General features: G+C 50.1%; 1 protein-coding gene across 1 annotated transcript; it reads right to left on the bottom strand.

Moving 5' to 3' along the window:
* Window positions 1–5754: 5754 nt before the first annotated feature.
* Window positions 5755–14004, bottom strand: FAM217A (family with sequence similarity 217 member A). The gene is made up of 6 exons (XM_056108545.1): window positions 13927–14004; window positions 11053–11137; window positions 10872–10885; window positions 10124–10198; window positions 9467–9534; window positions 5755–6970 (listed from the first exon to the last, which is right to left on the bottom strand). The coding sequence occupies exons 1-6, from the start codon at window positions 13987–13989 to the stop codon at window positions 5755–5757; spliced, it is 1521 nt and encodes a 506-aa protein (XP_055964520.1). The 5' UTR covers window positions 13990–14004.

Genomic DNA, 14004 nt, shown 5'->3' with positions numbered 1-14004 from the left:
ATGGGCAGTGAGTTTTCCCACCGGTTTTTTTACTTTACTTTGGTGATGATAATGCTGCATAGTCAAGGTTTTTTTGGTTTTGTTTTGGGTTGTTTTTTTTTTTTGTATGGTTTTTTGGTTTGATTTTTGGTTTTTTTGGGTTGTTTTTTTTTTTTTTTTTTTTTTTTTTTTTGGTTTTTAGTTATTTTCACTCCAAATAGTTAACATTTTTGATGCTTCTGATGATTTTTCATGGCTTCGTTTTATGTGATTATTTAAGATAACCTCCAGTAGAAACAGTTCATCTTATGCCTTCAGAACTATTCTCTGCTCTTTTAAAAAACAAAGTTGCTTGTTACTTGTTCTTTGTGTTCTAGGCGCAGCTCAGTGGAAGATGATGCAGCCTGAAGACAGGAGCTCAGGTTTCTGTCCTGAACAAATCCTCTCAAAAAGAGAAAGAATCCTCCATTTAATTTTTGTCCATTTCAGTTTTCAGCATTTTGATTTGGGTCTCATTAACATTTGGTGCTTAGACAAGTCGTGCTTTTGTGGTGCTCATCTGTCAAGTGCTTGTTTTCTCGTCCTTGCTGCCTCTCCATGCCCAGAAACAAAGGTCAGGTCAGGTTCAGTGGTAGAACCCCAGAAGGGGAGCGGCTCTGTTGGGGAAACTCGGCGCCTCCGAAGTAGCAGTGGTCAGAGCAGTATTAGTTTTAGGCCGTTTGTCTCTTTCGCAGAAAAATACTTTAAAGCTCTGACTCTGGACCTGTCCCCTCAGTCTGTTTTCCACATAAGCGTCCCTGTCGTGGCCCTAGCAAGAATCGAGGGTTCAGAGCCATTGTCGGCTTAAGAGAAAGAAGTTGCATTCTGAATTGGGGCTGCAGGGGGCTAGAGGGGCTGGTGCTTCGTGATCACCCCAGCTGTCCTTGGGGAACTGAATGGGATGCTGGGGATTGAACCTGGGTTGGCCACATGCAGTGCAAGTGCCCTTCCTGTAGTCCTGTCGCTCCGACCGATGGACTGATCTTTTATTTTTGTTGTTTGGGGCCACATCTGGTGACGCTCAGGGCTTACGCCTGGCTCTGCGCTCTGGGATCACACCTGGCGAGCTCGGGAGCCATGGGGCAGACTGGGGATTATCCTGGGTCTACAGCATGCCAGACAAGCATCTTCAGCCTGGCTTACTTATCAGTCTGCAGCTTTATCCCTTTTGCCTTATTTTATGACAGATAACAAAGGGCTCTCAGGGTTCCTGAATCCCTGGACAGGCCCCCTCAGAAACCAGAGCTTCTTTACTAGGGGTGAGGGGATGGTTAGTTGAGGTGTAAAAACATAGGCATAGATGCTGTTCTTAGGTACAACTTAATCTTAAAGGTTGTCAGCATCAGGCGTGGGATTCTGAGATTCTGGAGGGAAGAGCATCTCGTCAGAGTTCTAAGTGACTCCTCAGCCTTCATCCCTAATGCCTGTCTCGTTCCATTCTGCTGCCATCCATTTCTTTTCATTTCTACCACTTTACTGACCACCATATTCCCCTGATGACAAATGTTCCAGACACGTTAGAGTTTGCAGAGCAACTGATGGTAGAGTCAGTGAGATGTCAGGTCCTCCGGTTTATTGTTTTTTCCGTTCTGCCAGGTAGTCCCACTTTCCCACCTGCACTGTAGCATCCGTTGTCAGCAGAACTCTACCGTAACATGGGGCGGGTAGAAATGAAATCCTTGAAATGAGGAAGCTAATCTCGTCTCAGCAGGGAGGCCAGACCTTGAGGGACCCCCTGGGAGTCAGCGAGGGCAGGAGCCGGTAGGTCCTCCTCAGCAGGGCCTTGTCGCTGTGAGTCGTGACGACACCAGCGACATTGAGCTCCACCAGGTGTTTCCTCATATCTCCTAGTTGATGCATCCACTCAGCATGAATTTTATCATTCTCGATGGTCTGTCCTCCTTAGCTAAACGGTCACTACAGGTTCATTTGTGGTTCTCACATGTCAGCAGTGCACACTGAATTGACTGGAATGTTTCCAATTCTTTTGGTAGTTGACATCGTGGCATCTTTAATTTCTCTTCTCCTTCTGCATATAGGGTAAGGGACTGTTCTTCTGAAGAGTATTTGCATGTAGTGGCCAAGAGATGGACGCTGAGCTCTGAAAGTACTTGCTGTGTAGCCTAACAGTGCCTCATACCATTGGAATTGTAATCTGCATTTCGGCAACAATGTTCCCAGTTGACTTGAGAAAACGTTAATAAAATATGCCTCCTGGTACAGCTTCGTGTCTGCCTAGTCATTTGCTCAGGTTTGGGATTTGGAGTTAAAAATAGCGTTTCTCACCTGAGGCTCATTGGCTGTGCCTGAACAGGAGTCTGGCCAGTCCAGTCTGAGCTACTGGATCATAGTGGGTAGAAGGGGGAAGTTTGCCTTTCAGAGAACCTGCCACGTGGGAACAGCCGAGTTAGTCTGCTCAATGCAGACCTCAGAACTCGGTAGCTAAGTTCAGAGCCCGCCCCAAAAGAGGGTGACATTCATGTTTTTATGTGCAGTTCTGATCCATTTTCCCCAGAATGGAAACAGTGAGAGCTTTTCATTGTGACTTGAGTGAATCGATGCCTTGCAATCGAAGCCTAACAAATACTAATTGGCTGGGGTTTTCTCTCTTGGCAGGAACTGGGGAGATGGGCGTGGGCTTATGTGCAGATGTCTTCAGTAAGCACAGGCGATAAGGCAATTGCTTTGCATGCATCTGAGACCCTAGTTCTAATTCCTGTCACTACATAGGGTCCCCAGCCCAGCCAAGAACAAGCCCTGGGCACAACCGGGCATTACCTTCCACACACACACACACACACACACACCAAAAAAAGGCTCAAGCCTGTGGAAGCTTTCCGATTCTGACATGCAAAGCACAGCTTGGAGGGTGCAGGAGAGTTGGTACAGCTAAACCCTGGACCTTCTTCTGGAAGGGAGGCGCGGATCTTCCTGAGGAAGGCAGGTGACTGCCACCTTGAGAGAAACTGTGGGTATTGCTGCTTCTTGGAAACGGATGAGTCAGAATCTGACCAAGAAATCCGGGAAAATACCAAATACCCACTTGAGAGCTGAGAGCGTGATAAGCTGGAAGGAGCAGAGGCACATCGGTGTCACGGAGCCAGATACTCGAAAATGGCTCAGCAGGTGAGTTGCCTTGCATGTGGCTGATCCGATAGATCCCGGGCACTCCTTTCGCTCCCCCAAGCACCTCTACAAATGAGCACAGCACTGCTGTGTGTGGCCCCAAAAAGGTACCAGGTGGGGCTTGGGTGCGGTGCATGGGCTTGATCCCAGACACAGGGCCGGGCGGGGCAAAGGTTCCGTGGTCCCAGCTACACATACACACTAGATAAGACAGTTGGCTCCCAATGGGCCTGCGAAGTGGCCAGAATCTTGGGTTTGTGACTCTGGGACCCCTCTCCTACCACATCCTTCTGCCTTTCAACCAAGCACACAGCTGAAGCGAAGTCCAACAAGTAGTGGCTGACAAAGGTCCTTTCTGCTTGGAAGCACCGTGCTGGTGCCTGTTTACATCGGGGCTTTAGAAATGTTCTCGGGGGGAAGAGTGGCTGACTACATATCCGACAAGAGCTTAATGCTCAGGACAGGGCTTAGGAGTGAGGCTTTTTGCTGCCAAGGACCATTGTGGTATCGCTTTCTGGGGGCCATACAGTTTGGGCAGCTGGGCCCCAGGCACCTGGGTCTTGCCCCATCATAGACTAGGGCCGTACCCCATGATTTCACGACAGGGTTACCTCCTACTCCTCTATTAGGAAGTTAAACACAACTTACTCTCCTCAGAAATCACTAGCACCCCAGTGATTTGAAGGGTCTAGTTCCATTATTTCCATAAAGGTAAATGCCCTCCCGTTGATCATCGATTTGCTCGAGCGGGCCCAGTAACGTCTCCATTGGAGACTTTGTTGTTACTGTGTCTGGCATATCGAATACTCTCGGTAGCTTGCCGGGCTCTCCGAGAGGGGCGGAGGAATCGAACTCGGGCCTGCCATGTTGGCTGCGTGCAAGGCAAATGCCCTACCCGCTGTGCTATCGCTCCAGCCCCATTATTTACTAAAATTATTTACTAAAATGCTTATTTAAAAAGCCAAAACCTGGAATTGGTTTTTCCCTCAACTGACAGGCTCAAGCACATTCTCTGACTTAGACTATCTCTGGCCTCTGACCTGTGCTCTTACACCAGCTTTTTCCTTCACTGTTTTTCAGTGACACAAGGACACCTGCATTAAGTCCCTGGGCTGTTTGTCATCTGAAAGGCTCTGGCTGTGTCCAGAGATTGTTTCTGGAGGTCTGCCTGCAGGTGAACATGTCTTTTCCTATTTCCCTGCATTTTAGGTGCAGAGTAAACTGTGTATTGGATAGTTTCCTTATAGTTCTTATAATAAGCTCAATTTTCAACTGAGTTTCAGATAAGCAGGAACTTGTAGCAATGTAAAATCCCGTTGCGGTGGTTTGTCAGTGAGATTTTAGCTATTCCCGTAAAAGTGACTCATTTGTGTTGCTCTCGACATCTGAATTATTAGGTCTGTTCCCCCCACACACAACTGTGGGTCATCTCCAGCCGAGAGACCAAAGGAAAAATGGAAAAATCAAAACAGGTGCTTACCTTGTGTGCAGCCAAACTGGGTTCCATCCCTGGCACCACATATGGTCTTCCAAGCATTGCCAGGATCTGAGCACTTCTGGGTATATCTCCTTTACCCCCCCCCCAAAAAAAATTAATTCCATTATATCTGAGCAGAGCAGAGTGATTTCACAGCCTGGACTTGTAGCTGGACTCCAGCTTCAGTCATCACTCTTATCACTACATCACTCTCTAACCATTATCCATCGGCTTGCTCGAGCGGGCGCCAGTAACGTCTGCATTCGTCCGAGCCCTGAGATCTTAGCAGCCTCTCCTTACTCGTCCTTCCCAACGGTGCCGCATTGGAGGCTCTCTCAGGGTCAGGGGAATGAGGCATATCAATGCTACTGTATTTGGCTATCGAATACACCCCGGGAGCTTGCCACACGGCAGAACTAGAGTCATAGGGACAAAATGTCTGGAAAGGATAAAGCGTATAAGGAGTCATAGGGAATTTAACCAAGGACCAATCTGTTATCTTTCTATGGGCCAAGCAACTACCCAGAGGATTGGTCAAAATAAATGAAGTATGTGAACATGGGGGAGGAAAACACTCGTATCAGAGATGGAGAGGCAGCACAGGGCTCAAGGTGCTTTCCTTGTAGACTTGACCTCAGTTTGGTACCACGTGATCCGCAGAAAGCCCCCAAGAGTATTCCTGAGCACAGCCGGCTGTGACCCAACCCCTCCCCCAGAGTAGAGATATCTAAGAGCCTCCCAAGAAGGTAACTGAATCTCTTAGGATGGTGGGATTGCAACGATTTTAAAAAACAAACAGCAACGATGAGTCAATGATAGCATTTTATTGGTGATGACATGACACTGGCAAACAACCACTACTACGTAAACAATCTTTTGAATGAATAGCTTAGTTTACTAAGGAGAAATATTTCTTTGAAACAGAAGGTCCAAAAGATTGTCTGAGCTCTCTACAGAAGCTCTCGGGCCCAGCGAAGGGTCTCAGCAGTGATCTTGACCAGCACCAGGTGCCCTCCCCACCATCGGTCGGTGTGTGCGTTTATTCCTGCCTGTGTCTGGGGGTGAGGAGCCGTGGTTTAGACGGGCTTCTGGGAAAAGATGTGCTCACACGAGACAGAGGAAGGCAGATGAAGTTATTTCTGGTCGATGGGTGAGCATTTGTCCTTGGCGATGATGAATGTGGGTGACAAGCAGTTGAGCTTCTGAATACAGAAGGGTCTGTTCAGGGCTATGCTTTTCCGGTAAAGTTTCTTTTTGGTCCGTGGTACCTTCAGTTCTTCCTTCTGGTACTCAGGGAAAGGCAGAGGGATGGGGGAGACTGGGCCTGGAGACCTGGGCGGGAGGCACCGCGTGGAGACCATTTTAACCAGTGACTGGGTGGTCGGGACGGCCGGAGGCTTTGCTGACGTGTCTTGGTACGGGGACAAAGTGGAGCTCTTGGAGATCTTCAAGTCGTCATAACTGGCGATCACTTGCTTGGTGGTGGAGGAACTTTTCAGAGAGGACGGCCTTGCGTTCCATTTATACTTGCCAGAGCTGCTCCAGTTCCATTTCGAAGGACTTTGTTCAAACTTGCACGAAGCAGAATTGTTTTTCCTTTTTTCCCGACTTTTATCTGCACCAGGTGTCTGAAGGCTCGAGGGGTCAGACAGCTTCAGTGGTCTGGTTTTGGGGGCAGCTCTGGAGGAAGAGGAGCATTCCGTGACCACTGGACAGAAGGTGTTCTGAGGCCGAGGCTTCTCTTTCTGTACAGTATTGTGCTGTAATCTTTCCATTTCCAGCAAGCGAGTGATCAGGGGATCCATAGAGCCGTCTAGAGGTTCCATGGTGACTTTCCAATTCTCTGATTTGGAGAAGGCCAATTTGTGCAGGTCCAGCGTGTTGAGAGGAGGGGGGAGGAAATCCGGATACGGAAATGCTTTGCTCGCTCCCTCTGTGAAAGAGCCCTCCACGGTGTCGATCTTTTCTGGCTTTAAATTCAGGTCCATCTTTTTAAAGTAGCTGAGCAAAGTATCGTTTGCCTTCTCGTTTTCTGATAAGTCACTCTCATCTGTCAGAACTTCTTCGACAATGCTGTTTCTCGGTTTCAGATCCCAGCTTGGGCCGGGTAGAGCTTCCCCACTGTGGTTCCCGGCCCCCGAAAACAAAGCCATGGGAGACTCGGTTTTGTCCTTATAGAAGTCCCCGTCGGCATAGGGCCAGCACAGGCCCAAGGGCATTTGCAGCCCAGCATAGGACCGCACTGGCTTCTCCACGGACGGGTTGACAGGCAGGCCTCTCAGGGTGAAGAGCTTGATGGGGCCACTGCTTATGCTAAAGCCACTTTCCATGGGACCTTTTCTGAAATCCCTTTGAAAAGAAAAAGAAAAGTTGATTCATGAATGGGTTATTGACTGGGATCAAAAGTGCTGTTAACGGGGCTGGAGCGACAGCACAGCGGGTAGGGCATTTGCCTTGCATGTGGCCAACCCGGGTTCGATTCCCAATTCCCAGCATCCCTAGGGTCCCCTGAGCACTGCCAGGAGTAATTCCTGAGTGCCGAGCCAGGAGTAACTCCTGTGCATCGCCAGGTGTGACCAAAAAAGGGGAAAAAAAAAGTGCCGTTAAAATGATCGTGGATGACAAACATTTGTCTGAGACTGGGTAATGCTTAGTTCTCAGTGGCTGATGGTCTCTGGCTCTCTGCTAACAGAACTGTCTAGGTAAAGGTAAAGGTAAAGGCCCTCCCGTTGTTCGTCAATTTGCTCGAGCGGGCCCAGTAACGTCTCCATTGGAGCCTTTGTTGTTACTGTGTCTGGCATATCGAATACGTCATGGGGAGCTTGCCAGGCTCTGCCGTGCGGGCGAGATACTCTCGGCAGCTTGCCGGGCTCTCCGAGAGGGGCGGAGGAATCGAACTCGGGTCGGCCATGTTGGCTGCGTGCAAGGCAAATGCCCTACCGCTGTGCTATCGCTCCAGCCCTACTGTTCGTAAATAGGTTCTGGTTACAGACAACTGTATGCAATTTCTCAACATAGGGATTAAAATATTAGCCTGGCATCCCTTTGTCTGTGCACAGATGTCCAAGTCAAATGGCTGACTGGTCATGAGCGGCCATGAGCTCGAAAGGGCCACCCGGAGCAGCCAGCCAGGGGCGGAGGAAAGGAGAGCCCAGTAGAATGGTTACATAAGAAATGCTCCTTGGGGCCCAAGGGAAAGAACAAGCGTTGGGCCGGGGAGAGCACTTGCCTTGCACATGGGTGACCCAGGTTCGATTTCTTGTACCACATATGGTCCCCCAAGCCTGCCAAGAGTGAACCCTGAGTGCAGAATCAGGAGTAAGCCCTGAGCACTGCCGGGTGTTGCCCATACAACACACACACACACACACACACACACTCATACACAAAGAGAAGAGGGATACGGCACTGGCCTTGCGTCCTGCCAACCCTCCTTGCTCTGTGCTCAGAGGACCCTATGTAGTGCCAATGATTGAACCAGGTTTGGCCCGCACACAAGATTTACCCCTTGTACTATCTTCCCAGCCATTGGAGGTTTTTGTTTTGTTTTGTTTTGTTTTGTTTGGGGGCCAAACCTGGCAGTGCTCAGGGCTTACTCCCGGCTCTGTGCAGAGATCACTCCTGGCAAGACTAGGGGAACCATATCAAGTGTCAGGGATTGAGCTTGGATTTGCCACATGCAAAGCAAACGTGCTGTCTGCTGTGCCGTCCCTCCAGCTCCACCACTCTGTGTATGTGTGTGTGTGTGTGTGTGTGTGTGTGTGTGTGTGTGTGTGTGTGTGTGTTTTAAATTACTGCAATCCAAGGAGAACCAAGGAGCCAGAGAGGGTGAGTATGCAGTGGGTCGGGCGCCACACGCCCTGCCTCTCCGTGTATGTTCTGCCCTTCACGGGATTAAAGCCAGTTCAACTCTTGGGACTTCTTGCCTTGAAATTCTTGTTCCCAGGTGAGATTCTTGTTCTCGTAAATTTCCTACCTCCCAGCCCCACTGGGAGCTCCACCACTGCCTCCCGGCGTGCCGTGAAGACATGCCACCCCAACAGGTAAGAGCGACCCAGCCGGGCCCCATAAACATTCTCTTCCAAGAAATGAACCAGTGTTTATGGTTCTTTCGGTGTTTTGTTTGTTTGCCACACCTGGTGGTGCTCAGGCCTTATTCCTCGTTCTGTGATTCGGGAACCATAGCGGGTACTGGGAATCCAACTCGGGTCAGCCACATGCAAGGCAGGCTGCGTGCCAGGCCAACACCCTATCACCCTCACCCCACTATAACCTGTGTTTGAAGAAAGAATCTCACTGGTTGCCATGCACACTAAAGTCAGCCACCAGCAGCTGTGAAAACAAACCTTCCAACCAAAATACGAACCCAACTCCGACAGCCGGGTTGCCCGCCTCAGTGCCCTCTCTGTGGAACGGGCAGGACAGCCCCTGCCGCACAGAACTTGCGGTGGGGGTTCACTGCTGTCGCTTTTCTGTGGTAGTTCTCTTTCCTTCAGGAGAGTGTCGACTCTCCGTCCACACCCTCACTGCAGGCCACAGTAGGCTCTGAGCTGCCCGCTCTCTCACCAGAAGCCCACTGGCTGTTCCCTCTGGGGGTTTAATTCCCCACAGTGATTTTCATGTCTAATGTTGTTGTTTTGTTTGGGGTCACACCCAGCAGTGCTCAGAGGTTATTCCTGACAGTGTTCACGAGCCATGTGGGGTGCCGAGGATCGAACCTGAGTTGGCCGCGTGCAAGGCCAACACCCTCCCCACAGTACTGTCACTCAGCCCCGCCTCCTCATGTATTTGAGACGAGTTATGTACTTGAATACCCACTGCCCCCCTGACTCGGGGTTCTCTCACCTGCTCTCCGAGGGGCTGTCTTCCTTCTGAGGGTAACTCCATAGGTGAAATGGCCCTTGTTTACTGTTCTGATAACAGAAACCGAAGACAATATTGGATTAGAATCCTGGATTTAACTTTTTCTTTTCTTTTTTCTTTATTTTTTTTGTTTTGTTTTGTTTGGGGCCACATACAGCAGTGTTCAGGGATTACTCCCTGCGGGGCTTGGGGAATAATTTAGGGTTCTGGGGATAGCAAACCGGGGTCGGCTACATGCAAGGCAAACATCCTACCCACTGTAGTATCTCTCCAGCGTCCAGCCTGACCTTTAAAAATTACGCTTTAGGAATATGATGACTCGGGGCTGGAGCAATAGCACAGCAGGTAGGGCATTTGCCTTGCATGCGGCCGGCCCGGGTTCGATTCCCAGCATCCCATAGGGTCCCCCGAGCACTGCCAGGAGTAATTCCTGAGTGCAGAGCCAGGAGGAACCCCTGTGCATCACTGGGTGTGACCCAAAAAGCAAAAAAAAAAAAAAGAATATGATGACTCAAAAGCGAGGCATGGATGGAACTCAGTAGTAGGGCACCTGCCTTGGATGTGTGAGGCCCTGGGTCTGATCCCAGGCACTGCAAACATAGTAATAATAATAATACAATGATGATAATAAAATCCCACCTGTGATCTTCTGGGAGAATGCTCTGGCAAGCTCAGTTCTAATATCAGTTGCTCTACAGGAATTTCCAGATGGCTCTACAAAGTGGCAGTAGACTTTTAAACACAATCTATCTCTGTTCCCTACTCTTGCATGTAATTCTTGCTCTAATCATTATATAGTAGATTCCTATGAGACTCACTTCAGTACATCTAGAAACCATTTGTTTTTATTGACTGAAGCAGAAATGACAAGAATCAGCCATAGATGTGAACTCAGCAACATTAAAATGAGTCGTTTGAGATTCAAATCGCCTTAAGATTATCTTCATGGAGGCTGGAGCAGTAGCACCGCGGGTGGGGCATTTGCCTTGCGCACAGCCAGCCCAGGTTCAATTCCCAGCATCCCATATGGTCCCCCAGCACAGCCAGGAGTAATTCCTGAGTGCATGAGCCAGGAGTAACCCCTGAGCATCGCTGGGTGTGACCCAAAAAGCAAAAAAAAAAAAAAATTTCTTTATCTACTGCTAGTTAGGTGTTTTAATCCAAAAAGTGAATAAACGATTAATTTTCTCACTACCTTCGTATAACAGTAATATAAATTAATACAAATAGTAATTAGTGGCTAGTCTGCATCATTGTAAAATAGGAAACACTTCCAGTGGAAGAACTCTACAGAAATGAAATATAAGTTTAAGGAAAGAAAAAAAATTTAAATCACATAATTTAAAAGTGTTCTGTGAATTATTAAAAATTAAATAGTTTTCCTCACCTTGTTGATTTTGCCTGAAAGAATACACACATGGGAAAAAATATAATTAATAATTACATAAGTATGATTATACATTTATTTTTCGAGCAGCCCCCCCCTTGAGTCTGAGTGCTTGTCTGAGTCAGGAGGAGGAACAGACGTGTCCGTGCATCCCGCGCGAAGGTGTGCATGCCTCTCTTACCACCTGCTGCGCTCTCCCTTCCAGAGAGGGGGGCCTTGCTTTCGGGCGCGGGGACTTCGGGATCCAAATTCCAGTGAGGTAAGTTCTAAAACAACATCGATGTCAGGGTAAGCGCCACGGTCAGAAAGCTGAAGAAGTCCAGGTGCGGTGGCTGCACGTGACAAGAGACTGCCCAGAGGCCAGCCGGCGGGTGTGAGACGGGCAGCCTCTGCCAGCCGGACGGTCACCTGTGCCACCGTCTCCCGCCTCAGGAGTTCATTTCCATTAGGCTAAAAGTCATGGTGCACAAGGCCAACCACATAAAGGGGTGAAGAAATACAGTGGGCTGGAGGGACAGTGCAGGGGTCAAGGTGCTCGGAGGGTCCCTGGAACACAGCAGGAGCCCACCCCTTGGCACTTGGGAGCATGCCCAGAGCTTTTTATGCGTATATTGTAGGGAAGAGGTGGGGGGAGGGGGGAGGAGGTAGTGCCCACCAGGCAATGCTCAGGGCTTACTCCTGGCTCTGTGCTCAGGGATCACTCCTAGCAGGATTGGGGGACCCAGTGGAATGTGGGAATTGACCCTGGGTCAGCTGTGTGCAAGGCAAATGCCCTACCCACTGCTCTGGCTCCCTGCATACAAAAAAAAAAAATTTAAGTCTACTTCAGTATGTCCCTCCCACACATTGGCACAACAACCAAATTTTCTCTATATCTGACAGATCTGAAAGCGATAGCACAGTGGTAGGGCATTTGCCTTGCATGCGGTCGGCCAGGCCGAGCCAGGTTCAATTCCTCCACCCCTCTCAGAGAGCCCGGCAAGCTACTGAGAGTATCTCGCCCACACGGCAAAACCTGGCAAGCTCCCCCTGATGTACTCGATATGCCAAACACAGTAACAACAAGTCTCAAAGTGGAGACGTTACTGGGCCCGCTCAAGCAAATCGATGAACAATGGGAGGACAGTGCCACAATGCTGAGAGCCTCAAAATGCCTTCCTTGGACGCGAACAAAAATCTCTCATCCTCACTTTAAACTCAGCACCAATCGATTGGTGCTTTTCCCAATCTTTTCCCAGTGCCAGATCTGACCAACACTCAGAAAAGGCTCAAGAGGATGGAGAGAATCCAGGGGTTGAGGCCCTTGTACCCTGGGAAGGGCATTTGTCTTGCACACGGCCAGGCTGGGCTCAATCCCTGGCACCCTCTAAGATTCCCTGAAACCACCAGGGCTGATCCCTGAGCATGGCCAGGTGCTGACAAAACATAAAAACAAAAATTAATTGGCAAAGGTTAATGCCTGCTAGATATGTTTGATTTGTGTGCTGGTTTTGTAGGGGAAAAGTATATAGAGAGGATCATAATCATTTATTCTGGAAAAGAGGGAAATCAAGTTAATTTTTTAAGTAATTTTTTTTTACTCGAGCGGGCCCAGTAACGTCTCCATTGGAGACTTTGTTGTTACTGTGTCTGGCATATCGAATACTCTCGGTAGCTTGCCGGGCTCTCCGAGAGGGGCGGAGGAATCGAACTCGGGTCGGCCATGTTGGCCGCGTGTAAGGCGAACGCCCTACTGCTGTGCTAAGGAGAACACTCAGGTTGTCTTTCTTTGTAATGAGAAAGGCCTGACAAAGGACATGGAGTGGCATTAGCGTCATGCCCTACTGAGATGGACGGGGAGAAAAAGGCTTACAAAGTATTTAGAGTTGGAGCTGGGACCAGGGAAGACACTTGCCTTGCAAATAACTGACCCCTGTTCACTCCCAGGTACCACATATGGGCCCCTGAGCACTGCCACCCTGAACACAGGGTCAGAAATTAACCCCTGGGACCGGAGCGATAGCACAGTGAATAGAGCGTTTGCCTTGCACGCAGCCGACCAGAGTTCAATTCCCAGCAGCCCATAAGGTCCCCCAAGCACCGCCAGGAGTGATTTCTGAATGCATGAGCCAGGAGTAACCCCTGTGCATTGCCGGGTGTGACCCAAAAAGCACTGTAGCACTGTCCTCCTGTTGTTCATCGATTTGCTCGAGCGGGCCCAGTAACGTCTCCATTGTGGGACTTGTTGTTACTGTGTTCGGCATATCGAATACGTCACGGGGAGCTTGCCAGGCTCTGCCGTGCGGGCGAGATACTCTCGGTAGCTTGCCGGGCTCTCCGAGAGGGGCAGAGGAATCGAACCGGCTCGACTGGGCCGGCTGTGCAGAAGGCAAATGCCCTACAGCTGTGCTATCGCTCCAGCCCAAAAAGGAAAAAAAAAGAAGAAGAAGAAGAAGAAATTAACCCCTGAACACTGCTGCTGGGTGTGATCCAACACGCCTCCCCCAACAAAAAAAATTTTTAAGGTGGGGCCAAAGAGATAATACAGCAGGTAGGGCACTTACCCTGTACAAGGCCTTCCTGGCACCCGAGGGTCCCCCAAACCACCAGGAGTGATCCCTGAGCTCAGAGCAAGACTAAGTCCTAAACACTGCTGGTTGTCACCCCAGAACAAAACAAAACCCCCCAAATTCAAAGCTGGGCTTGACAGGCAGGAGAGTAAACTTCCGCTGTCTGCCTGGGACAGCACCATGCGTCAGGGCTGTCGGAGGGAGGGAAGGCAGCGTCCTCCAGCGGCGTGACGCCGAGAGAAACGTCCTCAGCTCTCGGGGTGGAGGGAGGCGGGGGGACCATGCTGCTGAGGTCGGGCACGAACGCTTTGTCCCCGGAAGGCCGGTGCCCCACTGCCCACGTGTGGGCCAAGGCCACCCAGGGCACGGGAGAGAGGTGGGAAGAGGCTGGCGCGTCCCCGGGCGCAGAGCAGGCCAGCTGCTGGCTCAGAGCAGCAGGGCGCAGGTGGCCCGCAGCCAGGCGGCCTGCGGGAGGGCTGGGGAGGCCACCAGGGGCGGCCGCCTACCTCTTGGGAGACATGGGACACTCGCAGGCTGCTGCCCCCGCTCTCACCGCTTCTTCTCCCCATTTTGTTGTCACTGCT

The sequence above is a fragment of the Sorex fumeus genome, unplaced genomic scaffold (assembly GCF_029834395.1).
Source record: "Sorex fumeus unplaced genomic scaffold, SorFum_2.1 ptg000218l, whole genome shotgun sequence".
NCBI classification, from domain to species: domain Eukaryota; kingdom Metazoa; phylum Chordata; class Mammalia; order Eulipotyphla; family Soricidae; genus Sorex; species Sorex fumeus.
Note: the sequence above shows the minus strand (reverse complement) of the source record. Positions and strands in the feature narration are given on the sequence as shown.